General features: G+C 40.2%; 1 protein-coding gene across 4 annotated transcripts; it reads right to left on the reverse strand.

Moving 5' to 3' along the window:
* Positions 1-72: 72 nt before the first annotated feature.
* Positions 73-27,810, reverse strand: LOC115037031 (protein bicaudal D homolog 1-like). Of its 4 annotated transcripts, XM_029495492.1 has the most exons (13): positions 27,592-27,810; positions 18,029-18,241; positions 17,667-17,819; positions 16,678-16,982; positions 15,476-15,674; positions 12,993-13,487; positions 12,735-12,913; positions 11,365-11,755; positions 10,825-11,019; positions 9,781-9,932; positions 9,289-9,499; positions 2,281-2,360; positions 73-1,256 (listed from the first exon to the last, which is right to left on the reverse strand). In XM_029495492.1, exons 1-12 carry the CDS (start codon positions 27,808-27,810, stop codon positions 2,307-2,309), a joined length of 2,766 nt encoding a protein of 921 aa, XP_029351352.1. In that variant the 3' UTR covers positions 73-1,256; positions 2,281-2,306. The 4 variants fall into 4 exon arrangements, with proteins under 4 accessions (XP_029351352.1, XP_029351350.1, XP_029351351.1 ...); XM_029495490.1 differs by lacking the exons at positions 73-1,256; positions 2,281-2,360 and having other exon boundaries at positions 4,967-9,499; positions 15,476-15,650; XM_029495491.1 differs by lacking the exons at positions 73-1,256; positions 2,281-2,360 and having other exon boundaries at positions 4,967-9,499; positions 12,993-13,316.
* Between the last annotated feature and the right edge of the window lie 10 nt (positions 27,811-27,820).

Below are 27,820 nucleotides of genomic sequence, written 5' to 3' on the forward strand. Positions count from 1 at the left end.
GTGACATCTGTTTTTCGGTCAATGCAACACAGCAGAAACAGCATGTGTCAGTATGTGCAGTTTATTTCTCATTTGAATGGCAGATTTTTTATTTAAACAGAAATATTGCAGATTCATGTTCATTCATCTGTTATTCACAGGGGCACTTCCAGGGAAAATTACACTTAGTAAATCAGGGGTATCAAATATTTTCCTTTTTTATCACTTCAAGTATTCAGCTGGATCCTCAGAGACAAGTTAAAATTGTTGCAGGATTGAAGTGCGTGCTGTGTCATGAGGTGAGTAGTGTTCCCCATTTACAGCTGTCCTAAATAATCCCCTTGAAATACCTTAAATAGCTTCGGCCCAGAGCCTGATCAGAGCTTTAAAAGCCCAATTTGAGACTGAGGGATCCAGATTTTAGAACCCAAAGTCAACTAAAGTTCATTAATAAGGCAATACCAAAATCCTTTTCATGTGAGTGCAGGGAAAGAACAGAGCTCACTGTTGTCGGTGGATCCGAGGTTGTCAACAAAACAAAGAGGCAAGTAGGTCCTGTAGAACTGTGCAGCAAGTTAATGCTAACATCACACAAAACAGGTTTTGGAATGTGTTTTTTTTTTTTTTTTCAACTTGTGCTTCTCTTTCAGGAGACATCTGAAACATCTGAAACATTCATCTGAAAAAACTAAAATAAAACACTGTAATGCTTCACACTAAAGGTTAAAAAAAGTGTAATCTTTGAAGTATTGAAAAATGAAACAGATGGTGGCACATATTCTATTAAAGGGCTAACTTATGTTGAAATATACAGAAACACATTTTGAGACTCATCAACCCATGCACTGGAGGTGAATCAAGGAACATTCATCCACACACTGTTGCTGAGAACAAAGGACACAGATCATGGTGAAGCTCAAATGTTACACAAAGGTGTCCAGTGTGGATATAACGAATGGCAGCCTGCCAGGTAACAGATCATGGCTTGGCCTATACATGTAACAGAGGAATATTATGAGAGCTGCTAAATTAAGAAAATGTAAACTTAATGTTCAAAAATATTTGTACTGGTATTTCTGCTTTGTTAGAGATGGAAGAAGAGGAATCAAAGGAAACCGCTATCACACATATTCATATGTAGTTTGATTTACATATGATCAGCATATCCCCCGATGCTTCTGTCATCAATACACTTCCATATGCTTCACGGTTGTGCAGTGATTAGCAGTGCTGGCTCATAGCAGAGGGTCTGTGTCAGGTCTCTACAGGTACTCCAGCTTCCTCCAACAGTCCAAAGACATACAGGTTAGGTGGTTTGGTGACTCAAACTTGCCCAAAGTTGTGAAAAATTAATTAGAATGGATGCTTCTCTCTAATTGTCAACCCCATACAATTCATGAACCTACTTTCATCCAACTGGGCAAGCAAGGTCAGGCAGTACAGCTAATCAATGGATGGACTTCTTTACTTGCCTAATCACTACCCCACATAATATCAGTAAACAGTGATGGTGACTAAAAACAGAAAACAGGTGAGTCTATAGTTTTGTCATAGGTTTTATGGGCCTGTATTTGTGTACAATGGTGACTAAGGTAATTGGAAGTAGCCATAATCTTCATCATTTTACTTTGGATCAATGGCACAAGATGATAAGTCAGAGGATCACCTAAGTAAATTCATCTTGAATAGAACATGAAGGTCTTTCTGAATTCCATGGCAACCTCTCTAATTGTTCAGGGTTAATTTAACCTGACCAATCATAGTGACACTAGAGGTCAGGCAAAAGTCATTAGGATTTATCCTCAAATGTTTATTTCCATTCAGGTTTGGTGGCAATAAAACCAATAGTTCAGACTACTCAGCCTGGAACAAAGTGGTAGGTGACTCACCAAGAGACTGACATGATTGTTACTATCCCACTGTCAAAAAAACCAACAGTGTAATTTACAAGAACCCCACATGTATACCACCTTAATATGGGTATATACACATAGGGAATTCACAGTATGTGAGACTTCTTTGAAAGCCTCATTTAACACACCCAAATGGGTCCTTAATATAAACTCCTTTAGTCCACCATTCTCGTACTTTTGTTTAACATTATTCCTTTATCCCTTTTCATTGTAAAATTAAGTCCTTAAATTAAAAATGTTAATATCGGTTTAATTATTTGGGTCTCTTTAAAGCAAAGAATTTGGTACAATTTGTGACTTTAGTGAGAGGATTTGGAGAGGGAAATTCAAAACTTGCTGCTAGACTTGGCAGGTGACTGTATGTTTGTGAAAGTGATGTTGCTGTTACCTGTCAACAAAGTTGAGCAATAACCCTCAGCTGCGGGGAGGGTACAAGGAATGGCACTGTGGCAGAAGACTAGTGACAATCTGCAAGAAACTGACACTGTTAGATGGACACAAAACAATGGTATATCAGTAAACACTTGCAATAATAAAGGTTTTCCACGGAAGGAATTTCAGGCCCCAACACTTACCTGACATCAGTATGACTAAAATGTGTTTTCATTCAGCATTTTGATGGAAAGTGAGTTTAAGAGTGAGATGAGATATTGCTATGTTGAAGGACTATATAACCTAAATATGCCATATATGGTAAAGCTACAAAAGGAAATTACAAATAAAATATTCGACTTGTGGAAGAATATAAATGTGATTATCAACCGCTGAATGACAAAATACAAGACACATAGTATTAATTCATAGATAGTTTGAATAATATTTACATAACACTGGACAATTAAAGCTGCAAAATACTTGGTATTTACACATGCATATAAATTGGTCAGAAAGCAAACAGACATTGGACATATTCAGTGGTATTACATTTAACAGTCTATGTCTGCACTTAGCTTAGAGGTTTTGCCTACAGTACGCATGAGTTTAGGAGTTTTAGCAAGACGGGCATTTCTTGGAAATGACTTTATTCTAACAGCAGGAACTGCCTTGTTACTGGATAATGTCTCATTATTCTTTATGCCATCAACTGTTACCCTAGTGTCTTAACCTCCTGAGATCAAATTCTTTGATTTGGTATGAATGTTGTTGAGAATAGTTGACGATCTTGATTGTACCACTGATCATTGAAATGTGCTTTGGCAACCGCAAGATGATAGACACAAGTGTCCACAAATGAGGTTAACAGGTCTAAGTTAAGCAAAATTTAGTATACTGGCACAGAGAATGCAAAATGTAATGCCCTCATATGCAGGGACTTAGGAGGGTAAAGGTACACAACATTCAGCCATTCCTTTCCTCCTCACGCATTTGGACTGACCACAGCCAGCTCAGCTGATACCTCAGGTACCTCAGGTCAGCCTGCAGAGGCTCAAAGGATTAGCTACAGTTTGCATGGCCAAGCAAGTTTAAAATATGTTATATATTGATTTTTACTATTCGCTATGTGTTTCAGAGGTTTTTTTTAAATGTTCCAACAAAAGCTGTGAGATATATTTCACCATGGCATTCTGAACTTCTAAAGTATAATGTGTCATCTCCTGAAGGGCACAACTACAAGATGGCAGGCTAATATTTGTACTCTGTTGAGTAGGACAGATTTTTTTGTGTTCTTTTAGTTAATCTTTGTTACTTTTATTCTATGTACAACATTTATGGCCACAAGATTTATTTTCAATTCATTGTTTACAAGATTTGGCACTATGCGATACTATTGAATGTTAACACATCAATAGATCAGGACACAGAAGATGCCTAGCAAAGATATTGTTCACTGTTCACATGTCAATGATGTAACCTTGATTTGCAAAGGTCTCTTGGTTATCTGGTAAGTATAGCTGCCTTTTAAAAATTATGCTCTAGAAGATATTTGACTGTCAAACTAGAGCGGAAGAGCGACTGCCACATTTTTAAAACTACCTTTTTATGCTGTTTTTCTAAAACTTGCATTTTGAAGACCTGCTCTTCTTTGGTTCTGCCCCCTACTATCAACAGCAGAGTATTATAAGGAAAATTATTACATGTTTAACTAAACAAATTTCTTATACATTGTAAAATCTGGCTTTGAGCCTAAGTAACATTTATTTAATCCAGGGATAATGTCTAACTTTATCATTCAATTCAGATGGCCGCAGGTATCAGTATACCAATCAAAATAAAGCAAAGCTAGCCACTAAACCTCAAATCAGATCCACAGAGATTCCTCTGAAACAGCATTTGAATGAAACTGGTTTCCAATCATGGGGCAGAAAATAACATTTGACAGACTTCTAACTGTCAGTTATTAAACTGACCTATAAGAAATTTAGTTGGTCAAATAGGAAGTGTTTGTGTGTCAGTGAGTAAATGTGCTGTTGTCTGTTTGACCAAGAGGGGGCATCACAGAGAGGAGATGACATTGGGTTCCTTCTTTAACCTCAGCCAAAATACACCAAACACCAACACCACATCCTAATATTCCTTCATGCTGAGTCCATTTCTCTCCATTTAGATGAGATGTGAATGAAGGTAAATAAACCACAGTAAATGGTAATAAATTTAGTCTATTTCAGTGATAATCCTGCAGCACAGTATAGTTAAAGTAAATATGTGCCTGAAAGATAATAACCCACTTGAGGTATCATCTTTTTTTGAATAAATTTGTCCAATGAAACCAATTCCACATGGGCAAGGTTGTGTTAGTTTTTATCAATAAATTACTGTGGCCTCAATTTATAAAAACCATAAACATTTCTGCCGATAATTGTCACAGTCCTAACATAGGCTTTTATATTTTGGTTTTTCTAACCTTTCAAGTCAAATTTTTTTATTTTACTACTATGTGGAAATAAGATAAATACTGAAATTATTTTCTGTCATTATCTCCTGAGAAATGTGGCCATTTTAGACCAATTAGCATCTCATAACATTAATTAAGGAAACTCAGCACATGATAATAGTAACCTACAATATGAGGTATGATATTATCACATTATAGTATGTTTTAGTAGTGTGACATGCAAAAAAAATTATTAAATTTCCTTAGAAGAAATGGCTCCCCAAATACACTGTAGGTGATAAACATTTTATTCAACATAATTGCTGTAATACACTGTGGATTTCAGCCACAAGAGGCAAAGGTAAATTAACAATTGGCTCAAGGATGATTTTTGCAGGTATATACTTGGTCTGGAAGTGAAAATGGGATGCAGGGTTCACTAGCATTATATGAGACATAAGGATTCTCAATCAGATCTCTTCCCATAGTGTGAAATGAGTGAAAACAAGTAACTGAGACGAATGAAAAACTATTCAAAATCAAACAGCTCTCTTTAGCAAGTGACAAGAAGAGAAGTACATAATCTGCACTGATTGTGTAAACAAGTGAAACACCAGTTTGGTCCTGTAATGGAGGTTGTGTCGATGTCCCATTGACTTGAGTCAGCACTAGTGTTGACTATTACCATACTATAGATAAGGGAAGGGCGAACATTCAATCCCAACACAATCTATGCTGATACTTCTTTCAAAATGTACAATTAAGAAAAGACTGATAGAGCAGTACTGCCATTTGCATCTTAAAAATCATGTAGCAGACACAGATGGTTTTGGTAGGGAAAACAGTGAAAGGATATAGGTTGAGCAATGCGGCCAATCAACTGTAAAATTAAAGGTGCCTGTCAAATATGATTTTGCCCCATGTTGCATATTTAGAAATGTTTTTCTTGTAGGCATGAACATGCATCCATTTACAGTATTGGACAGGACAGCAGTGCAAAGCTGTAAGACAGAAAATGATTGCCATTTAAAAGTTCCAGTGATGGAGAGAAGGAAAAGGGAAAGTGTGCTTGAAGGGGACATGGGCTGTCAGGACAGCTACCAGACAAAAAATATCCTCTGACAGTGACAAGTATTATCTGACAACTCAGTAATTTTCCACCAAAGTGAGAACAATTTTAGATCAACAAAAAAACAAAATAAATTTAAAAAATAGCACTTTAGCCGGAGGTGCAAATGTGGAAAAGAAAAATAAAGTGTGCATATTAAAAGGTTTTACATTCAGAAAAAGACAGTCAGCCAGAGTGGGTACATGTCAGTTGGCTACACAGTGTGGTACTGTATAACAACTCTATAAGGCGCACACAGACACAGGGGGTGCGCTATCATGTGCTGAACTGGTGGGACCTTAGATATGGTGTGTGTTTGTCAACAAGAAAGATTGCTTGTCATCTCAATTTAAACACGAAGACCAACATCAATTGCAACTCGAGTACCAAGATAAGTTCAAGACCTTTGGCGCCAGTGAAAGTGTTTATGCCCACCCACTTGTTGTACATCCCACTCAGGGATGATAGAGAATTTTCTGTCACCAATCAAATTCATAATTCATTGGAAAGAGCAACAAAGGAACCAGTGGATTTTTTTTATTAATTGGGCATTACTAACTAACTTTATGCTTTTGCTTCCTCAGCCCTTTTATATATGGTAATATCTTGAGCAATGAGTAATGGCTAACAACTGCTACAGTTTTCCTATTATTTCCACACCTGACACTCATCTTGGTACTGGACACCTAGATGAAACCTCAATAACATTGGTTTTCTATTGTAAGATGTAAAGCAAGTGCTCCCAAATGATCTCCTTGAATCAAACTCAAACCTTGGGTTCTGTTTAACCTGGGAGGCATATTCTTGCAGAAAAAGAAAATTGTGATGTTCCCAGTCATTTTAGTTTGGTGATTCTGGGTCAAATGAAGTGTTTATCATTCCCTGAGTTTGGTGTAATGCCATGAACAAACCTACATATAACCTGAATACATTCATTCTGTATTGCTGGACAAAACTCTCCAAATGACCTCAGAGGCACAAGAGGGTGCTACATCGTTGGTGTAATAGTTAGTCAGCTCTGAAGGTGTGTCTTTGATCACTTCCTCTTCATGTCAAAGTGCAGACATAGACATTAGGGAAAGTGGTCACATTGATACACTATGTTTTGATCACATGGTTTTGTTGTGTTATTTCAATTCAAAAAGTTTCTAATTGAAAATGTGCCAAATTGCTATATCAAGAACCACTTATGATACATCACTGGGTTATTGAGAATTCCCATAAATTGTTTTTCTTTTCTGTCACATATTTAATCAATGCTTTTAATAGTGGGTCTACTTGTGCCTATGTCGTAATGAAACATGAGGAGGAAGCAACCAGACTACTGAGACACACCTCAACCTGTTCCAGATGCCATGCTCCAGTGCTTGCCACTCCGCCTTTTCCTTCTCCTTCACAGCCCTCTCTCCAGCCTACACCTCTCCTAGATACAATTTTCATATGGAAGGGGAAGGACATCTGCAGAATAAGGGCATCAAAACTATAACATGCATAGCTGTGTACATGGCTGTAAGAACAAACCACTGGGCGGTGCTAATGAGGGACAACTGCTGAACTTTAACGCCTGGGACACGCTGCCTCCGTGTACCTGAGCAGTGCGTGTGCGTCGCGTGAAACCATGCTTTGGTATAAACACAGGCTGCCTGCTGCGCACTGTTCCTGGGTTTACCCTGCTTCTACATTGTGTTTTCCTCTTATAATGGTCATCATAAATAGAATATGTAACGTAATAAAATTAAATTTGATTAAGTGTGTGAAAATGTAACAATAAAATAATAAATAAATAAAAATAAATATACAAATAAATAATTTTGTAATATATAATTGGACTTTTATTTTGAAACACACCAGACGTTATATGACTGCGACGTCGATATGCATTATGGATTATGGATGGTATGATGTCTATATGACTCTGCATAGGTCATTTTCAATGTGGGCATGAGTCTGAATCTACAAATGCCACGCTGCTCACGCAGGTAGGGTGTCCCAGGCCGTAGTCGGAAAAATGGCAGCAACCCTTGGCAAGAATCTGAGATGCACCGATGTTGGAAACCAACACCCATCTTGACAATGACGAGTTTGTCGCGCCTTATCCACATCCAAAATTTAAACACTTAAGACATGTTTGGACAACACTTTGAGAACCTAGTTCATTTAAACCATACTGAATCCTTAAGCCTCCAAAAGTATGCAGTATATGAGACAGTACTATTTAAAACAGAGTGGATATTACAATGAATCTAAAGGACATTATTTAGTGCATCATGGCCCTCATGAAAGTCAATATCTGAATGACTCACTTCATGCATGTGTGGTCTCAACCTTAAGAACCTAAACACTAAAAATTCCAATTAAAAAGTTTCCTTTTAACACCCTCCTGTGGACCAATCAGCAGTCTCAGAATAAAAGGAAGGCGCTTGTGCTCCTTATGTCAAATCCCTGAGCAAAGTCAGTGAACATTCAGAACCCATTAGCCAAAGCTTAGGCACAGGAAAACAGTGACTGGGGAACAACAAACCCCCCAGTTCTCCTCTCTGTGAGCCCCAAATGTCCTAGGTGAAAAAAAGAGGCATGATGGAAGTTGCAGTTTTGAGTTTCAATAAGGAGCCTGATCAGAATGACTGAAAATGGTTATGGAAAAGTATTTATAGTAAGGAGGATCAGTGGCGGGGCCGATAAGAACTGTAGTATCTGGGATAAAGGGGTGTGTAGTGGGTGGAATGGCTGTAGGAGGTGCCCGTGGTAGAGGTGAGGTAGGAGCTAGAGGGAGTAAAAGCAGGAGAGGAGCTGTAATAGGCAGAAGAATAGCTATGGGAAGAAGAAGGGGAGTTCAAGGAGGAGCAAGGTAAAGATGAGGAAGGAGTATAAAGGACAGAGGAGCGTGTGAGGCTAGAAAGGGGCCGAGTTCGAGGTGATGGGCTCCATGTAGACCGCCTGACCCCAAGATTAGGGGACCGGTAGGGAGAGGAGGGGGCCGATCCTGGTTGGGTGGGCCTGGTGGTGGTTGTGGATGGGGGAGAGGTCTGTGTGTAGTGCCTTGAAAGGCCCATAGCACGGGGAAGAGTTGGAGAGATGTTAACATTGAAACTGTGGGAGTCACCCACAAATGTTCGCACTCCCAGGGTCCACTGAGAGTGAGCGAGCCTCTGAGGGGTTGAGGGTGGGGTCCTCGCCGAGAGAGTGGATGGGGCATCCAAAGATGGCGGGCACTCTGGCACTATAGGGTTAGGCGGTGAGGTGGTCACTGGTGATGACTGACTGCAAGGAGTTGTGTGTGAGGTAGGGGAGGTAAAAGCTGAAGCCAGAGCTGCAGCAGCTGCACCCACCATCGATGGGCTAAGGGGCACAATGGGATCATCAGGAACGATAGATGTAGGACTAGTAAGGCCAGAAACGGGGACGCTGCCAGAGGACAAAGCTGAAATGGAGCCTAAGGTTGAGTCAGAGGCCAAAGCCGAGGGAGGGGCACTTACTTTGGGGTTGCTAGTCTTTCCACGAGTCAGCCTGCCGACACGGGTACGGTGGGTCTGCTCTTGATCAAAAGCCAAATCCTCCAGGCGCTGGGTAAGGGCCAGTTTCTGCTGGATTGCCATCCGAAGGAGGGAGTTCAGAGTCTTCTTCTCATCCTCTGCTGCAGCCAGCTGTCTCTGCATCTCATCTAGCTGAGTCACATACTCATCACACCTGATGAGAGTAAGGTTTCAATTCATTGAACAAGAAACAAAATGAAAGAGACGGTCTTAAAGATGTTTCTCCAGAATAGACGATGCCCCAAGAACACCATTAATCTTCTTCTCTAACAACATTAAAGTCAGTAAGCATACTTTCCAAAATGCCAATTGAATGGGAGACCATTTCATTTATACGTACTAAGATATTGATAGGAGAATTTCAACATTAATGCGCTAATAAATAAAGGGATCTTTATTATGCCATGCTTATTTTGGCTGTGTTTGGTGTCTGACCTGGTAGCAAACATGGCTCGCAGAGACGAGAAAGTGGCTGCATCCTCCTTCAGTGCCTTCAGCTCGTTCCTAAGCTTCATCATGGTGTCAGTCACCATGGACTTCTCTGCTTCATACTTACTCTTAAGGTTGGCCAAAGCCACCTCTGCCGTCTGGATGAAACACACACACAATTTACTTACTATACTCATTTACATTCAGTTTCCTTTCTTACATTTCTAATTCCCATCACTCTTCCTTTGATGACCCAAAAATATTCACTGTCCAAATATGTTGTTCAAGTTCATCTTTAGTGCAGTAAGCAAGAGTATACTTTGCAATTTTTGAAAATCCACAGCAAGTGAAAGTAATCAGAACTGTTATATCCGCTAGTGAGTATTTTTTGATGGATGAAAGCATGTGACTCTAGGATCTGTATTGATGTGACCTTGGAAAGAGCAATTCAAGACAGTCATTTAATGAGCATGTGTAGGCTGCTTGGCTCATTAAGTGCTGATCTAATTCCTTAAAGGTATCATCATTAACCTAGGACTAGGGATTGTGTTGGATTCATGGTTTTTGAATTTAGCCTTTGCCTCTTAACATGGTTGTGCAAATATTTGGTTTGCAATACACAGTAGATGCACACGAATAAAGTAATACCAAGATTCTAATAAATAAATAAACAATTTTTTTCATGGGGATAACATCACTATATTGTCAGCGGCAAGTAATGCCAGTGTATATTCATTTCCCTATTGGAAACATTAACATTAGAAGCCCAGGTGGATGGAGGGATTGATTGGAGATTGTGAGCAAAGATGATTTCCTTTTACTCCGAGCTTTTTCATTATTTTATCAAGCACATTCTGCATTTATTGCCATATTCTGATGTTGATGACAAAAAAATATTTGTTAACGTTTTGCCTTGGGCAGCCGAAAATCACACTGTATAAAGGAGTCTTCAATCATATATACTACTAAAGTTTTTGGGAAATATTCTAGCCTGTAGAACATGTATTTCCTGTAGTTTAGCATCTATGAATATGTCTGCCACTTCTGTACCTGTTTATTAGCCTTGAGCACCAATCTTAGGGTGGCTATTTGCTCTCTTTTGGTGCTGAGCAGAGACTTGAGCTTCAAGATCTCCTCCATGCAGCTTTCCTTGTCCTTGTCCAGAAGAGGAGCGAGTTCACGGGCTGCTGCTCTCTGTCTGGACAGTTGCAAAGACCTGTCTACTGCTCGCTGGAGGTGTTTCACCTAGGGGAGGAAAGGAGAGGTGAAGGGACATATGGTAAGGACAGGGAGAGCTGAATTTGGCTAAAGAGAGAGAGTTGGAACTGTGGGCTAATGGAAGAGAGGAGAGGAAAGGAGGAAAAGGAAAAGGAATTATGGTAAACAGCTGATAAAAACAAGCTACAATATGAAAAAAGACTAGTAGAAAGGCACCAAGTATTAGACATGAAAAAAGAGAGAGAGCTGACTGAGGTTAGCAATAGAAAATGAAAAATTATCCTTTTGTGGTTGTTGAAGATGACTGTGAAGAGAGAGTAAGGTAAAGACAAAGGGAATTCTCCAAACACCAACACAAGCATTACACTGTACCTGGTCTCTGATTATGGCATTGAGATTGTAGATATTCATGGGCTCCTTGCGCAGTTCACCAGCTGGCTCCATGGCAGGCGATGATGATGACGATGAAGATGAAGAGGCACTGATACTGGGTGACCGGGTTGGAGGTGTACAGGCCATTAGGCTCTGCTCAGATGGCATCTGGAGGCCCTCTCTTTCACCATCCTTCTCCTCCCCTCCACTCTCCCTAGACAGGGGCTCTTTGGACGGAGAATCTGAGGGGCTCCGCGACTCCCCGGGAGTTGAGGTTGTTGAAGCAACAGCGGCAAGCCGCCTGGAAAGGCGTGGTGTGAGGAGTACTTTGCTGTTGTCTGAAGACATGGCTTTGAGACTGGCACTCAGGCCCCTGAGTCCTCTACCTTGTCTACAAGAAGAAACAGAGTCCATCAACTCATCAACTCAGCCTTTGACACATATTAGAGGTATCTCCAGCAGGTATTTTGATAATCAGATATGTTTGAGCCTGTCTTGTCCTTTCTTGTACTATTAATACTCTGATGCCAGCGTGATCACAAATGTCCAAATAAGGTTTGAGTGACCTGAATCGGCCTTTTCCAAATAGTCCTCCGAATTTCAATGAAACTTCTCTGAATTGCATCTTGGAGGGTGATGTTTGATTTTATCCCAATTCTCAGTGAAACAGTAGTTTCAGACAAGGATACTTTTGGCACATTCAAGGCAAGCACAGCTTTGCATCTTGATGAAGTCCACTGTGTTTGAGCTGCATGTTTTCCACCAGCACAGTCCAAAATCATCAGGCACCTATTGCTTTGGTCTATCAATGCACGAGTGCGCAGTCCAATTGAAATATCATATAGCATCACTATGAATCAGCTTCAAAGGCAAAAGCAAACATGTAGACAAGACTATAATTCGCAAAAAAAAAAAGGCCCAGCACATGCATTGACAAAAAGTTCTGTCAGTGAAGCTGCAGCTGATCTTAAAATTATATCAAAGAAGAGAAATTCAGAGGACAATAGTCTGAAGAGATACAAGTGAATTACTTCAACTTGTTATTCAGATTCACTCAAAATGAAAACTTAACTTAACTTAAACTTCAAGTACAAAAAACTTTTTTATTCATTTACATTGTTTTCTCTGGATGATCTTTACTAATTTGCATGTCTATTTCAACATTTGTGCTTGTCACTTTTATAACTGAAAGTCAATCCATCTCTTTTCTTTGGATGAAAATAGTAAACCTGGAGCAGGACTCATTTTAAATCAACAATCAGACATGATAATCCAAAATTATGGATGTGGAATGAATTTAGATTTTATCTATGAATGAGAAACCTTCCCACTTCTGAGAAACCTTCCCACTGACAAAATAAAAGTCAGACCTGTAGTAGTCCAGCATGACTCGGTTGGGCGTCTCATTGTTGCACAGACAGACATGATGGTAGAGCTGTGCAAGTTCCTCGCTCAGCATCACCAACTCATCTTGAGCTGCAAACAAAGCTCCCTGGCTCTCATTGGCTGCCGACTGAGCTGCTTGCAACTCCAACTCCAAACTAGAAATCTGAGGGAAGAGGGGAAGCTTCATTTATCATTAATGTATCTGTCACTGTATACAAACAGAGGCAGTTTACCATGGTTACCTTCTCACGTCCCTCCCGACAGCTCTTCTCCAATGAGGCAATCTGCCTCTCCATCTTCTGGAGCCGATTGTTCCTCTTTGATTTATCCTCCCCTGCTCCCTCCCCATGGTGAGCCAGCCTTTCACGTAACCCTTTCACCTCTGCCTTTAGCTCTACCACCTCTGTCACAGCCACACGGTACTTGCACTGTAGGATCTCCAGACCCGGTGTTTGGTATGAAAACACTTGACTTTTGTTCAAAGTCTCACTCTTATTGTCCTCAGTTCCTTCCTCTCCAGCCTCCTCCTCGTCTCTGCCTAGCTCCATCAGTGCCTCCGGATTGACCTGAGGAAGGATACTGCTGTTTGCGGTGTTATGTGCAAGGCGGAGGGCAGTTACTTTCTGGCTAAGGCGAAGGGCCTTTTCATACTGTTCAGTCAGGGCCCCCTGGGTGTGTTGAAGCTGAGTCTGGGACTCCTGAAGGGTTGTCATTAGTGTTACTTTCTCATGTTCCACCTAGAGGGGGAAGCATGTGGATGATATGTATTAATTCCCAAAGGCAGAGTGTGATGTAACCAAACAACAATGCAAACCAGAAAACCTGTTGAAGAGCAGGTGAAATGAGATGCGCAGAATGATCGCATGTATGGGAAGTGTAGATGGCAATGACACTGGTATTTACCTGCTGGCTTCATGGCATCATCACTGATCATTGTTAAACACAAACAGGATACACCAAAGGTGTTGCGGTGAGGTAACTGTAAGGGGTACCTGCTATAGAAATACATACAAATATAAGCCCTGAGCTGTTGAGGTGTAGACACCTCGAGATCTCTAAAGGTGAGCTGTGGTATCTGGAACAAGATTTTATAAGCAAATCTTAGTAGTCCTGCAAGTTGTGAGTTGGAGCCTCCATGGATCAGACTTCCAATACATGTGGGGAATTTGGATACAGTTTGGTCTTTTAGCAGGATAATGCTCCCTGCCACACTGTAACAACAGCTCAGGAATGGGTCAAGGAACAAATGAACAATGAGCTGTACCAACAAGTTAAGATCTGAGGAGGCTTCACAGCACAACTTCCAGGACTTAAAGGACCCTATACTAATATCTTGGGCTAGGTGCCACTGCTTCTGCTTTTTCTGACATCTAAAGGAGCCCAGCTCTTGATGGGCCAGGACTCTTTGGTGGAAAAAGTAGGCACTTCACCAAATTAGGCAGGCCATGTTAATGGATTATGGTTAATGGATAACTGGAAGATTTGCACTTCTCAAGCTCACACTGCCATGGGAGAATGGATTTAGGCCCCTGAAAGGAATAGAGTAAAATATGCAGACCTGGACATGGAGTGTAGGGACTGAGAATGGAACGTGAGACTCTAATTGGTGGAGGCTGGAGGAAGAGGCTTTGTTGGAGCCACAACAATGTGTCTGCTCAGGGACTTGGGGCTTCAGGGGGCCGTACTGCAAATTTGTTGGACCAGACAAGGAGTGCAAGCAGCTCCTAAAGAAACCCTGCAGCTAACCAAAGGAGGCACCAGTGGAGGTGCGGAAGGTGGAGTCTCATGCAGGAAGAACAACTACCTGTACAAATTAATGGTTGCTCAGTGTATATACACAAAGTATATGTTTGACTGTGGCACAACATTTAACACAAAAGCACATCAGTTTAATAACTTGGACTAGAATTTTTTTTTACATAAACTGACCCATAAAAACTACATCAGACATTGCCAGCTTCTTTGCCCATACACATCACCTGATGACAGTCTGTAACTGGATTGAAATTCTACTGGTTGGAAGGAAACAAAAGGTCACACAAAAGGGGATTTATTAATATAAAATGAGCAACAGCAGGAGCAGCAATGAAAGCCTCCAATCTGCTGGGACCTAGTCAATAGTGTTGTGTATCAGCAGAAATATAAATAAGCTCTTCCTGCAGCCCAGCCTATCAAAAAGGCAGCAGACAGCAGAGATGGATGAAATTACACCAGAAGGAACTGATACAGAAGCACTCATACACACATACACCAAGTGCCTATACACACTATATCGAGCTTTGTAGTGATTTGAGCATTAACTCATTCACTAAGTTTGAAAATGCATGAGGAAAAAGAACTGGAAAAAGAAAAGTGTGGGTGTGTGGAGGAAGTAGAAAAGGTAAGTGACAAAAGGTTTTATGCAGTGGGGATATGGCATGTTGGAATGGCTTTCCATTCAATTATTCAAAAGTCTTTTTTTGTAAGTCAGCTGATAAATTCTACTACCGTTATAAAACAATAATATTGAAGAATAAAGCAGTTGTGTGTTTGTCTGATTATCACAGAAAAAATGTCCATCAAATTTTGGAATTTTGGAATCACTTTTGGATTTTGGAGACTGCTCCCTCGGAAAACTCTACAGAGACTCCACATAGTGGTTACATTGCCTGTTCACTTTGTTTCCAACACTGTCATGCTGTGATTCAAGCCTCTGTTTGCAGAAGTGATCAAAGAACCCACTCACTGTCATGATGTGCTGTTTGAGCTTCTGGATCTCAGTCAGGTTCATCTCACTGTAGAGGTCCAATGCTGATTTGCCCTCAGTTTTTCGACCCAGACCTCGGCACTCTCCATTGGCCCTGGCCATTGGCCCTGCAGCTGTCCCTGCTCCTTCTCCGCCCTGGAGGTGGCCATTACATCTGGCAGATAATGGTAGAGTAGACCTTTAAAGCCAAGAAAAGAACTTTCAGGAAGTGTGCCAAGCCCATTCATATCAGCTTGAACTTCTTGTGCGCACTGAGACTGGGACCAAAACACTGTTACTCAGCTGCACTTTTCAATTAACGACACATTGTCCCTCCCATCACACCAGGGGAGGAAGTGGGACAGCTTGCTTACCTGTTGCCTCCAAAAAAACACTTCACATTAGCATACCATGCTGTCATGGTAACCACTCTCTACGCTATCTACCATCCACCAGGACAAAATAGTGGTTTTGTGACTCATCTAGTCACACTGTTTTATATTCCTTAAAATTACTATCCAATACTCATCCTCTGTGCTGTGAAACTCAACTTAGACAATTCAAGATCATCCCTGTCCAGCATACATTCTGAGTTGAAACATGTCTGCCCTCCCAGTCACAAAGCTGGTACAGTACTTGACCTAACTCTGAGCCCAAATTGTGTCACAGACTGTCACAATCGCACCTCTATGACCAGTATATCTTTTGTTAAGGTTTTTGTATTGTCTCACACCAACTTTTCCTCAGTGCTCACCTTAGGCTCACCTTCTACCAGCATTTTCTCCTTATAGGGGGTCCAGGATACCAAAGAATCTCCCTGCTCTGCTATGGCCTCATGCCTCTCTATAACCACTGTCCACCAAACCTACCACAAACCTACTTAAATGCAGTGGTCTAGTTTGAATGTGAAAAAGACTTTACTGCTGTTGTTTTTCCTTATCCACTCCTGAAAAGAGTCCCCCCCATAGATTCACTCTTTCCTCCTGCGTAGCATTCGCTATTTACTTAGTCATTTGTGATTGAAAAAAATGCTATTGAAGTATTGGGAGAAAATAAGTTGAAGGTTTTAGTGACTTAAATCAAAACATCTTTGGTAAAGCAGATTATTCAAATATAAATACATTTAGTCTAAAACAGTGTTGACTATTTGCAAGAGTCACAAAAATACATTTCCACTTATCATTTTAAGTGTGCTACATCACCTTGCCTGCTCTTCTGTGCTTGGGGAGAGCAGAGTTGTTGGGGTCGCAGTGCCACTTGGTGGGGCAGAGGTGAATGTCAAGTGGGCACTACCGGTGTAAGCCACATCACACATGCTGAGGTGGTGGACCAGCTCCCTACGCAGGTGGTTCTTCTGCTCACGCTCACTCTTCAGAGACTCCAGAGCCTCCTCCAGCTGACCATGTGCGATCTCCTTCAATCTCAGTGCATCTTTTAACTGGGTGTTGAGGAGCTCTGTTTCCTCCTCCAGTACCTTGATCTCATGCTTCAGTCCTTCATACTCTACCTAGACCAGAGACAGGGGATAGAACAATATTTGACTGCATGTAAATCTTGTGCCTCACTTTAGCTATAAGAAAAAGTTTTATTTTCATTATATATTGCCTTTCAACTTGTTTTCTCTTCCTGTATATTTCATCTTGGCTGAAATGATGTGGATGGTGTTGGTGTGAAATTTTCAAATTCTCAACATTTTGGCATTAAATATCTTTGTGACTGCTCCCTGTCCCTGAGGATACAAAAGCGAAATAGTTGTCATTTTGTGAATGTCCAATTTGAAAAATATTAAGACAAGTATATTTTAAGTATAATTTGCTTGCTGAATCGCTGGGCAACAGATGGCCATTCCAGATGAAAACGCAAAAAATTATCTTCCGTTGAAGCCAAATCGATCCAAGTGATTTTTAAATGCATTTTAAAATTAAATTGTTAAAAGAAATAAAAAAGTAAAATAAAATAAAAAACATGGATGCCCATGAAATGTCTGAGGGAACCACAATAATCATAGAGCTTTGCACATTTCTATTTTCCAAGCTAGGCTGAATTATGTGCGCTTACGCTTCAAAATGTTGTTATTGTAAATAATATCAACACTAGATGTGTACCTACAGTGCCACTGTATAATCATCTAATGTCAGTAGAATTCCTGTGACGTGGCAGACGATATCATTCCAGGGTTTGACCTCTGTACCTGATTCTGTTTCAGTGTTGACACCAGTTTCTGCAGAGAAATGTTCTCCTCCTCCAGCTCAGTGTAGTCCTGGAGTAACCGTGACTCTCGAAACTTGTACTCTCTGATCTCCTCTCTCATCCGGCTGCGCTGCAGCTCCAACATCTCATTACTCTGCTGAGAGAGAACAAAAGGAGCTAAACCTGCATTCCCCCTTCGTGTTCTTTCTTTGTCTGAAATGACACCTTCTGGTTAGTTTGCATTTATTTATTGATTGATTTCTACTTTTTTAATCTCAAGCATAAGGAAATGTCCCATAAAACATGTGTCACAAAATAAGGTCAATGAAAATGACACAACTATCCCCAAATGTTGTACTGTACCTCTCTTAGCTCCTGCAGCACAGTGCTCAGATGCTCATTGTCAGCCTGGGTGTTGGAGGCTGTGGCCCGGCTGTGCTTCAGTTCTGCCTGGAGCTCCAGGAGGCGGCCCATGTAGTAAGCTTCTTTGCTGGCAGACTCCTGCAGCAGTGTCTCCTCATTAGTCTCCCCATCCTCTGCCACTTTACGCTGGGTAGAGTAGGCCTGGCCAAATGCCTGGAACAGAACAGAGCCTTTGGATGAAAACATCTCATTGGTTTTTGACCACACCCCAAATATTTCTCAAAAAGCAAATATTGCAGCAGATTGGCAATGTTGGAGAGTATGTAAGCAAGTAGATGTCAATCATTCAAAAAATCATGTGCAAAAGTACTGAGTAAAAATAATAGGATTACATAACCTGGGGTTAATATCTGGTGAAATAATATATAAATAAGATATCTACCTCTTTAAAATGTAAATTACTACAATTAAAAAACAGACAAACACAAGAAGTGAACCATAAGCTGTTCTGACGTCTCACTTCAAACACTGGACAGCAAGTGAATTTACTGGATCGACTTATGGAAGTGTGTCCTGACGCATCTGATGTCAGTTATAACATAAATGTAGCAGAATGCAAGTTTTCATGAGTACAACAAACTAAATATGTATAGATCATCGCTATGGAGATATTTTTTGCCTCTTTGAGTTTATTGTCTTGGTTTTCTGGTTCAGTCTCAGTATCCTCATCAGCAGCAACAGGGAGCTGTTTTCATTTTAGGCTCTGATAAACTGTACACTAGCTCCACTGGATCAGGTATATGGGCAGAAATTCATGGCAAAACACATCAAAAAACAGCTTTTCCTCGAGGCTAGTGGATGTCATTCCTCTACTGTATATTTACAAAGCATTTGTAAATGGTAAATTTATGTTGGAGAAAAATATGAAAACAGCTAAGATCACGGTGGAGGTGATGTCTGGGGGGCCAGTCTCCTAGTAATTTGACACAGTGCTTTCCTGCCAACTCTATTATGTCATCCTGTCTGAGTCTGGAAGAGGCAAGGACAAAACAACCAAGGAGAGACAGTGAAACAGAATCAGAGTGAACAGTGTGCTTCTACCACTGTAATGGGACACACGCAAAAAGACAGGAATAAAACTGATAACAGGGAGGAATCGTATTAATTCATGTAAAAACACCCACAAAAATACACTTAACTTCATTATGACCCAACTTTTCGCTCAACAATTTCACCTCCCTTCACTCCTCTTTCAATGTATTGAACTGATTTCTCTCAGTCCATTTGTCTTGTGTCTTCACTCAGCTGCTCTGTCAGCATACTAATGCAGCAGCTTACCATAAAACTGTTCCAGGCTTAGTGTTGCTGTGGGAGACATCACAGTGACTTTATAGCGCACGACTACTCTGAGCTGAGAGTCGGGTCTGTATGCAGAACATGCATAACGTATGGGAAATTAAGAAAAGTATTTAGTCACTTAAATATAGGACATTTTCACACAGGTTTGAATACAATAAGATCTGTCTTTACAACCAATGGGAAACAAGTGGCATTGCTTTAATGGATCCTAAATATTAACAGGATTTTTGTTATTTATAACAAATTTGTGTCACTCAGTCAGTGCCTAGTCGGGAAATCATCATTCGATGTGAACATGTAGGTGTGCACAACCCAAATGTAAATAGAGCTGTGTCCACATCTGTTATTGGACTGCATTTGGTAGGTCTACAGTATTCTCAGTGATCTGCAGAGGGACTATAACTATAAAATATATATAGATACAAAAATAACCGTGACCTTGAAAAAAAAAAAACATTCGAAATCTTTGTGCATGAAGAGCAGCTCTTGTGATGAAGTCAGCCAGATACCTTTAATCATTCATGTACATGTGACAGCCATCTGATCCAGCTAAATATATTTGAAACAAAAACGGTTTGCTTCCAACAAATGTACTTCTTGGAATATATTATTTGTGCATTGTGTCATGAAGATACTGCACAGTGGCACCACTGTTTGGAAACAGTGAAACCAAGGCCTAATGTGTTATTGGATTTCATACTGAGAGTCAGAAGGAAATAAGAATTATAGCCTTCATTTGGTGGAAAGGACCTTTTCCTATGTCCTCTCTCTCCACATTAGCTGTTATGTGTGTGAACAGCTCTAAGACACATGGATCAACATCCATTTAAACACTTCAGACGTGGGAGAACAAAGTCCTTTTTAATCTACCTCCAAAACACAAAGACAGGAGCAGGATGGCAAGAAAAAATGGTGAGAATGAGGTCATATGTGATGATAACTGCAAAGTTTATTATCAGTGTTTGGCAAGTTACTTTAAAAAAGTAGCTAGTGACAATTACTTCTCCAAAAAAGTAACAAAATTCGTTACGGAACTTAAAATACATGTGCATGTTCAATTATAAGATGTTTGAGTAAGTCTGAATTACTTGCCATCGACGTGGAGAGGCACTTTTGTCCAGGGCATAATAATGTGCATTTCACAATTCCATGTTACTTTAATTTCTTGGAGGGAAAAGTGATGGCTATACTTCCATTTAGAAAAGGCTATTTTTGGATTATTTGACTGAAATGAGCTTCCTCAGAACAGTGGCTGGCTTCTTCCTTAGAGAGGGTGAGGTGCTCAGAGCAGAGTCGCTGCTCCTTTGCATTGAGAGGAGCCACTGGAGCCATCTGGTCAGGATGCCTCCTGGGCGCCTCCCTTGGGAGATGTTCCAGGCACGACCAGCTGAGAGGCAGCCCCGGAGTAGATCGGGGACCAGGTGGAGAGAGCATATCTCCACTCTGGCTTGGAATCAGATTATCTACTTTAGTAGAGACAACCAAATACATCACTTTCTATAATTTTTTAAACATCAGAAAAAATTGAAGGTTTAACCCTGAGATGTTAATTAAAGATACCTGATACCTGGGCTCAGAGATGTAGCAGATTTTCTTTGCACAGGATATCAGAAAATACAGATAACATATCTGCCAACCTGTGCAAACACCACCCTGATGAAAATGAACCAATACTCAGAGTAGGCAGTTTCAGTAAAACATTAGTCTGACATATCAAGAGTCAAATAAGATATGATGTTGTTTGATTTTAAACTGAGTCAATAGCAATTTTCCTCCATATATTTTTACATTCAATTGTCACTTCTGAACATCTCACTCAAAAATCCATTTCTATAAGTTAGACTTATTAGGTCTGCAGGTACAACACACCATAATAAGTTTTACCAAATTTTCTCTTCCAAATAAATTTGACAAACCTGCAGGTTCTTTTCTAACTTACTTCTTAATTTTCAAATCACTTGAGTTGACTCTTCTATTGGGTGATGTCACAGCCAATCAGAGTGCCACCTTCAGAGGCCTCACTATTGTAGTGAGAGAATAAAGACAGAGGGACATGGACAATAAGATATTTAGAGCTGGAGGCTTTGGAACTGATTTCTTATTACTTACTTGTTACTTATGTTTTCTTTGGTTATTATTGTTTAAATGTTTTCTGTTACAAAATAAGAAAGAAGCAATGACAGTTTTTTTCTTGTTTAATGAGTTAGTCTCTCCTAATAGAAAGCAGTCTTTATTGAGTGACATACAGTTAGTTGGGGTTGAGCTTATTTTGAAAATAGGGAGCACATGGTGACATTTTTAGAATGGAAAATTTTATAAGAAAAAACAAAAAAGGTTGGAAAAACATAGAAGTTTTAATGTGAGTCTGGAAAGTTTAAAAACCTAAATTCACTGACAAAAATTTTAAAATGGAGCACTTCTGTCCAGGAACCCCCATAAAATCACCATGACCTAATACTGAATAATTCACTGTGTATGTGTGCCTGTGCATATGCAAACATGCATCTTTCAGACACCCCGTCTGTTGTTAAATGCTTCTGTACTTGAGCTTGTGGCTATCTCATCTATAACAGTGCAGATGTAAAAACCTGACATCTGAAGCAGAGTGCAGGGGTGAACACAATCAAACATAGATAACACAATCCAATAAACACAACTAGAAACTATAGCATCAAAACAGACCAGCAACTTGTATCGCATTTCTGCAGCACATTAGATGATTAGAATGATTTTTATGGCATATAGATTTCACTGTGAAACTTAATCACATTACAATGATTCTTTTTGCCACCACTTTTTTTCTTTTGTATCAACAGACAAACAGGATTTTGCAACTCCTGCATCCTGACACCTGGTAAGCCAGCGAGGAGTCAGTGTACGGAAAGGACAAGCCCTGGACAAAGGGATCAATTTGACAGTGTGACATCACAGGGGCGTAATAAAGAATCCCTTAGGGGCATTTGGTCCTGTTCTGTTTTTAGCCTCAGCAGCTGCACTGATGCTTTCTCTGCAGTGTTTATCACACTGCCACACACATTAACAAATCCCTCCCACTGCCATTCTAAGGTGGAATCCACATACATCACAATGAGTACCAAAGGAAAACATTCAGCTCTTCTTGTTGCAGTTGATGAAAAAGTAATTTGGGATTGAGATTAGGAATGGAAGATTGGCTGGATCTGATTAAGCAGAAGTCTGAGAAAAAGACAGTAAAGCAGGATTATCTTTCAGCCATTGTAACCATGTGATTGACACTATCATGCAGAGCAACCTGCTAACAGAGTTATGCAGGGGGGGCATATATATATTTGTCAGCCAATCCTGAAGTCATTATCACCTTGGTTCCCTTAGCAAAAAGTCAGTATATTTCTATATTGATTTTATTATGATTCCCTCATGAACGTCAGCACTTTATGATGGTTGAGGCCTAAACACAACCATCAGAAGTAAAAGGCTAATCTTAGCAATAAAATGACCGTGCTAAGGTCACATGATTTCAGTTTTCTTCAAAACTTTTCCTTTAATGCTAGTTTCACTGAAGATGGGGAGCTGTCATGCTATGTGACCACTATACATCATATTGGATCACTGTAAGTTTCTTCACCACTGTAGCTCTTCTATGTATCCAACCTGGGTGTAATTCAACCACGCACAGACTTGCAATAAAGCTCACCATAGAAATCAGTGTCCTGTTAATTAGCAGCGAACTATGTCTAGCTCTTCAGAGCCCAGTCATGGAGCTATCTGAGGTTTCCTCCAGCTGCAGAGCCTGCCATTATTAGATTAACCCAGCGAGTCCATGTTACCCGATTAGATAACAAACAACAACGACTGAATGTATGAAGACACATTGAAAACACAAATCCTCCCCACTTCTCGAAAATCTCAGGTTTGATTCTAGTCTGTGGTAGTTTGCTACACTTTCACTGTAAAATTTAGAAATTAGAATTATAATACTTTATTATTCCTTTGGGGACATTTTTCATAGATTCAAAATGCCAGTATAGAAACTGCCATCATGAGACAGTGCTGTCAAGAGATTTTGCTTAGATGCAGGAGTTGTGACTGTATTAACAAGCATGTCTTTTTAATACATTACTGATATATCATAAAAAAAATAAAGGAACCTAAACAGAACAGAAAGAGTGTCCAATAACAAAAGAGAATGACAGAATAGCTACACAGACAGTAAGCTGCGCGAGGGTCTTGAGTTGTATCCATGTCTATAAAATAGTAATGTCCCTGTCAACCACTCACTTCTGTGTTGAAAGTATGCTACAGTGAATCATTTATAAAACACTTTAAATAATTTTATATTTGCTCTCAGTGGCCTTATATACAGTAGTGCATCCAGTCTCTAACAGGGAGAGCTGATATATCTGCTGAGCTTCAGAAACAACTGCTTCTGAAGGGCAAATTTTAAATTAGGGATCAGTAGCTGTTGAAACAGCAGTTGCACCAAATGGGGTTTTTGTTAAGATTGTGTTAAGACTGCTATATTTTGCGAGAAAATATAAAAAATTCTTCAAGGATTTATTCCCAAAACAGTCATGACTCATCAACGGCCGTTCTTCTCTAGACCTCTGAAGGTGAGCTGTGGTATCAGGACCAGGAGCTTAGTGGCAGATCCTTTAAGTCCTGGAAGTTGTTAGGCTGGGCAATCCTTCGATCTGGACTTGTTGGTCCAGCATATCCCACAGATGCTGAACTGGATTGAGATCTGGGGATTTTGGAGTAAAGTCAATACCTTGGACTGGTTGCCCTTCCTTTAACCATTCCTCAACTGTCATTGAAATGAGACAGTGAGCATTATTCTGATGAATGAGGACACTGACAAGAAAGAATACTAGACCTGGTCTGAACCAGGTTGAAGTAATATCCACACAGATGAAGGACCAAAGGTTTCCCAGCAGAACATTGTCAAAAGCATCGCACTAAGCACGTTTACATGACACCTGAAAAACCGAATTATTGCTTTAGTCTGACCAAAACTGGACTTTTAAAGTATGTGTAAACCCGCTAGCTCGACTGAAATCAAACTTAAAATTGTTGGACTAACACACCAAGATAATGAGATTGAAAGTCGATCTGCTGCTGCATGTATATGGACAGTCAGACTGGAGCTGGAGGAGGTGATCTGCGCATGTTTTTTAAGTTTCACTCTAAGCTATGACCCGCAAGTCAAACGACATTTAAAACATAAACGCAAACGTAGGAGGTTAGACAAAATAAGCCGGCTAACTGCTAACAGGTTGAACATGGCAAAGACTGCAGCAAAAGCTCATTTTTGGACAGATACACGAAACTAACTTGCTAGCCCACTGGTCTTTTTTTCTTTCCACCTCTGTTGTAGTGTGTGATGTCATAGGTCAATCGGGAGTGGCCTATTACCCACAAGCCGAAAGAGTGCATATCGCCACCTATCGTGGCAGAGGCGACATGATTTCTTCAAATAAATCGATTTCACTCTCATGCATGTATACGGGGACAAGGACAGAAGTCAGATGAGAAGCATTTATTGAGCTATAGCCATAGCTTTACTTAACTGTGCATGTAAAGGTGCCTATTGTCTCCACCTGTTGGTCCTCTTCCCTTCTTATGTGAATTTCTCTTGGAAATCAATAAAGTATCTATCTAGCTCATGATGCATCCTGGTGCCATTTCTTCTCCAGGCAAAAGTTGCAAAGATGAAATAAAAGAAAACCTCATCCGTCTAATCAGACTACCTTCTTCTATTGCTCTGTAGTCCAGGTCTGATGGTCAGATGTCCACTGTAGGAGGTTTTGGTGGTGCATAGGGGCCAGAATGGACACCATGACTCATCTGTGGCTACATAGCCCCATACACAACAGACCGTAATGCCCTCTGTTCTGACAGCTTTCTACCAGAAGCAGCATTAACTTTTTTAGCTGTTTGAGCCACAGTAGCTCTTCTGTTGGATCAGGTCACACAGTCCATTCCTAACTGCATCAATGAGCCTTGACCTTATTGATTTGATTGATTTACTTCCTTGAACCACTTTTATCCCACAGAGCTGCAGTGTTGGTGGTGCACTGTCTCAGTCTTCTTCATGTCACGGTTTGGTTCTTATCATATTTGGGTATTCTCAGCCTTTTTCATGGAACGTTATCTAGGATTTTGTCCATATAATTGGAACTGCAGAATGATATGATCAGTATAAGATAAGTAGAATCTTCTTTCATGGAGTGAAAGTTAACTTCTCCGCTGTGTAATACTGGTATTAGTATTAGTATTGGTAACTAATAAGCCAATTTTGCAAGGTGTTTATATGCTGCATGTATGTCATGTGGTCAATAACAGCCTGTTAGGGAAAAGGCTGTTGGGTTTAGCGATAAAACTTTGGCTTTGACTGCTGATCAAATAAAGACTGCTGCTTCAGCTCTTGAAGATTGAGGTTAATTTTTTTTACATTTTGTAATTTTCTCCTTGTAAATTTGAAGGTCCCCTGCACAAACAACAGAGCAGGACTGTTAACGTTTATACAAGCAAATGTAGATTTGTTTACTTTCTTTATAAGGCTTCCTTCTAGGTGTTTAGGTTTTTGGTTAGCCACACCGGGAGTTGATGCTGACTGTTGTATGTTCACACATGCTCTAGCACATCACTCAACCTGCCTGCAACTAACCTCCCCCTTTTTACCCTGGCACCTGGGAATGATTTCAGCTTAACAAAGGACCATATGAGAGATGTGGCCCCAACAGCTATCTTTTTTGTAGTTTCATTGTTTGCCATTTGTTCACACGCATACACACACAAGAGCATACATACATGTATATAGCCCATATTAGAATAGTACCAGTGTGTTTGCTACTTTATAAAAAATCTTCTTTGACACAAATGCAGGCCTATTTGATGTTGCAAAAGAAAGAATATTGCCAACCTCTTCTTTGCAAACCTAAGAATCATTCTACTTTAACATGGTAATTTGACTGTAGTTTCTAAGTTGATTATAGTCAGAGATCCAAATAAATAGTATTTTATGAGACTGAATTGGGGATCTGGCTATTGTTTCCCTTTTAGGCCGGTGCCCTGAGATTAACTTTAAAATTAAACAAAGCTATCATTTAAAATGAATATCTTTCATATTAGTAGTTTAGTCAGTTTTTGGCCAATCGCCATTGCATTACCAGGAGCCAACAAATGGTGCCCTGTTTAAGTTGTACCACAAGAGGTTATAACTGCACAGTCAGCTTTATTTTTGCTTTATTTCTACTAAGTTAGCACAGCTCTTTTAGCTCATTGTTTTATGATTATGGCTCAAAGATTCCACTCACATTAGCATGGCTTTAAGCTGGTGTATGACGTTGGATGTTCTGTGGAAAAACTCTCAAATTCCACTATACTTGTAGACTTCCTGGCATGCTGAAGACAGTTTTCATTCACAGTTAGAGACCGGCTGGTTCAGATAGTACAGTAACAAGAGACTTACAGTTAGTGCCCTGAGACATGACTGAATATGAATTTAAATGTAGTTATGACTCTGCTGAGTGGATACTAATATACCAACATTCATCATCAATACCTTTGTAAGGTGAAATATTGGTGTTGTGCTGAGAGCTGGTTGTGCTGTCCCATGGGCTAAATTGAATCAAGTTCTTTGTAGGTCACACTCATGGTATCAATCACAATGAGTGGCATCTTACTTAATTTGGACTGAGTGGTATTTTAATTCACTTTTAAGTGACACTTCAATTTTAGTAAGGACCATATGTTTATGTCATTTAAACACAGGAAAAAATATATTTAAAACGAACAAACAAACAAACAAAAAAAAAAACATCAACAATGGCACCAGAGGACACAAACACTACATAAAAATAGGACATCAAGTCTTAGCAATAATATGTCCTTATGGAAATGCACTCACAGAGATGTAAGGTTAATTCATCACAGATTACAGACTAAACATTTGCTGCATACCTGTCTCACAGTAATGATTTGGGCCTCTTTATTGTTAGCTTTTCAGCAGGTGAAACCTAAAAACGTGTATCCAATGTGTTTTATTACAGTACACTGAGCACATGTGCATGGATATTAATAAAATATATAATAAAATGTAAAGATTGTAGACTAGATTTCGTAAGGAAGCGTCCATCTAAGCCATCAATAGCATTAGGCCTACTTCTTATGAATCATAACTGTTTTACTTGTCGAGTGACGAGCCATACCCCTGCTGAGCCCACCTCCTGCAGCTGCTCAAGCTCCAGCCTCAGCGCCTCCTGCTCGGCCTCCAGGTCGGCGTACTGCTGCTTCAGACTCTGGTTCTCCTCCAGAACCACCAGCCCACATTCCGCCGCCCGAATTTTCTCGCGATTTGCCTCCGCCAGCTCCCGAGTCAGGCGCTCCACTTCGGCCCGGCATTGCTCCACCGTGTCCCCGCATCCCGCTCCACCGGCAGCCATCGCCCCACTC

The sequence above is a fragment of the Echeneis naucrates genome, chromosome 23 (genome assembly GCF_900963305.1).
Source record: "Echeneis naucrates chromosome 23, fEcheNa1.1, whole genome shotgun sequence".
In the NCBI taxonomy this organism is placed as follows: Eukaryota; Metazoa; Chordata; class Actinopteri; order Carangiformes; family Echeneidae; genus Echeneis; species Echeneis naucrates.

Coding starts and splice junctions, on each gene's coding strand:
- LOC115037031 (XM_029495489.1), bottom strand. CDS start 27,810: ATGGCTGCCGGTGGAGCGGGATGCGGGGACACGGTGGAGCAATGCCGG. Junction 12,914..12,992: donor GTCGGGAGGGACGTGAGAAG/GTAACCATGGTA, acceptor CTCTTCCCTCAG/ATTTCTAGTTTGGAGTTGGA. Junction 11,020..11,364: donor ATGCCATAATCAGAGACCAG/GTACAGTGTAAT, acceptor TTCCTCCCCTAG/GTGAAACACCTCCAGCGAGC.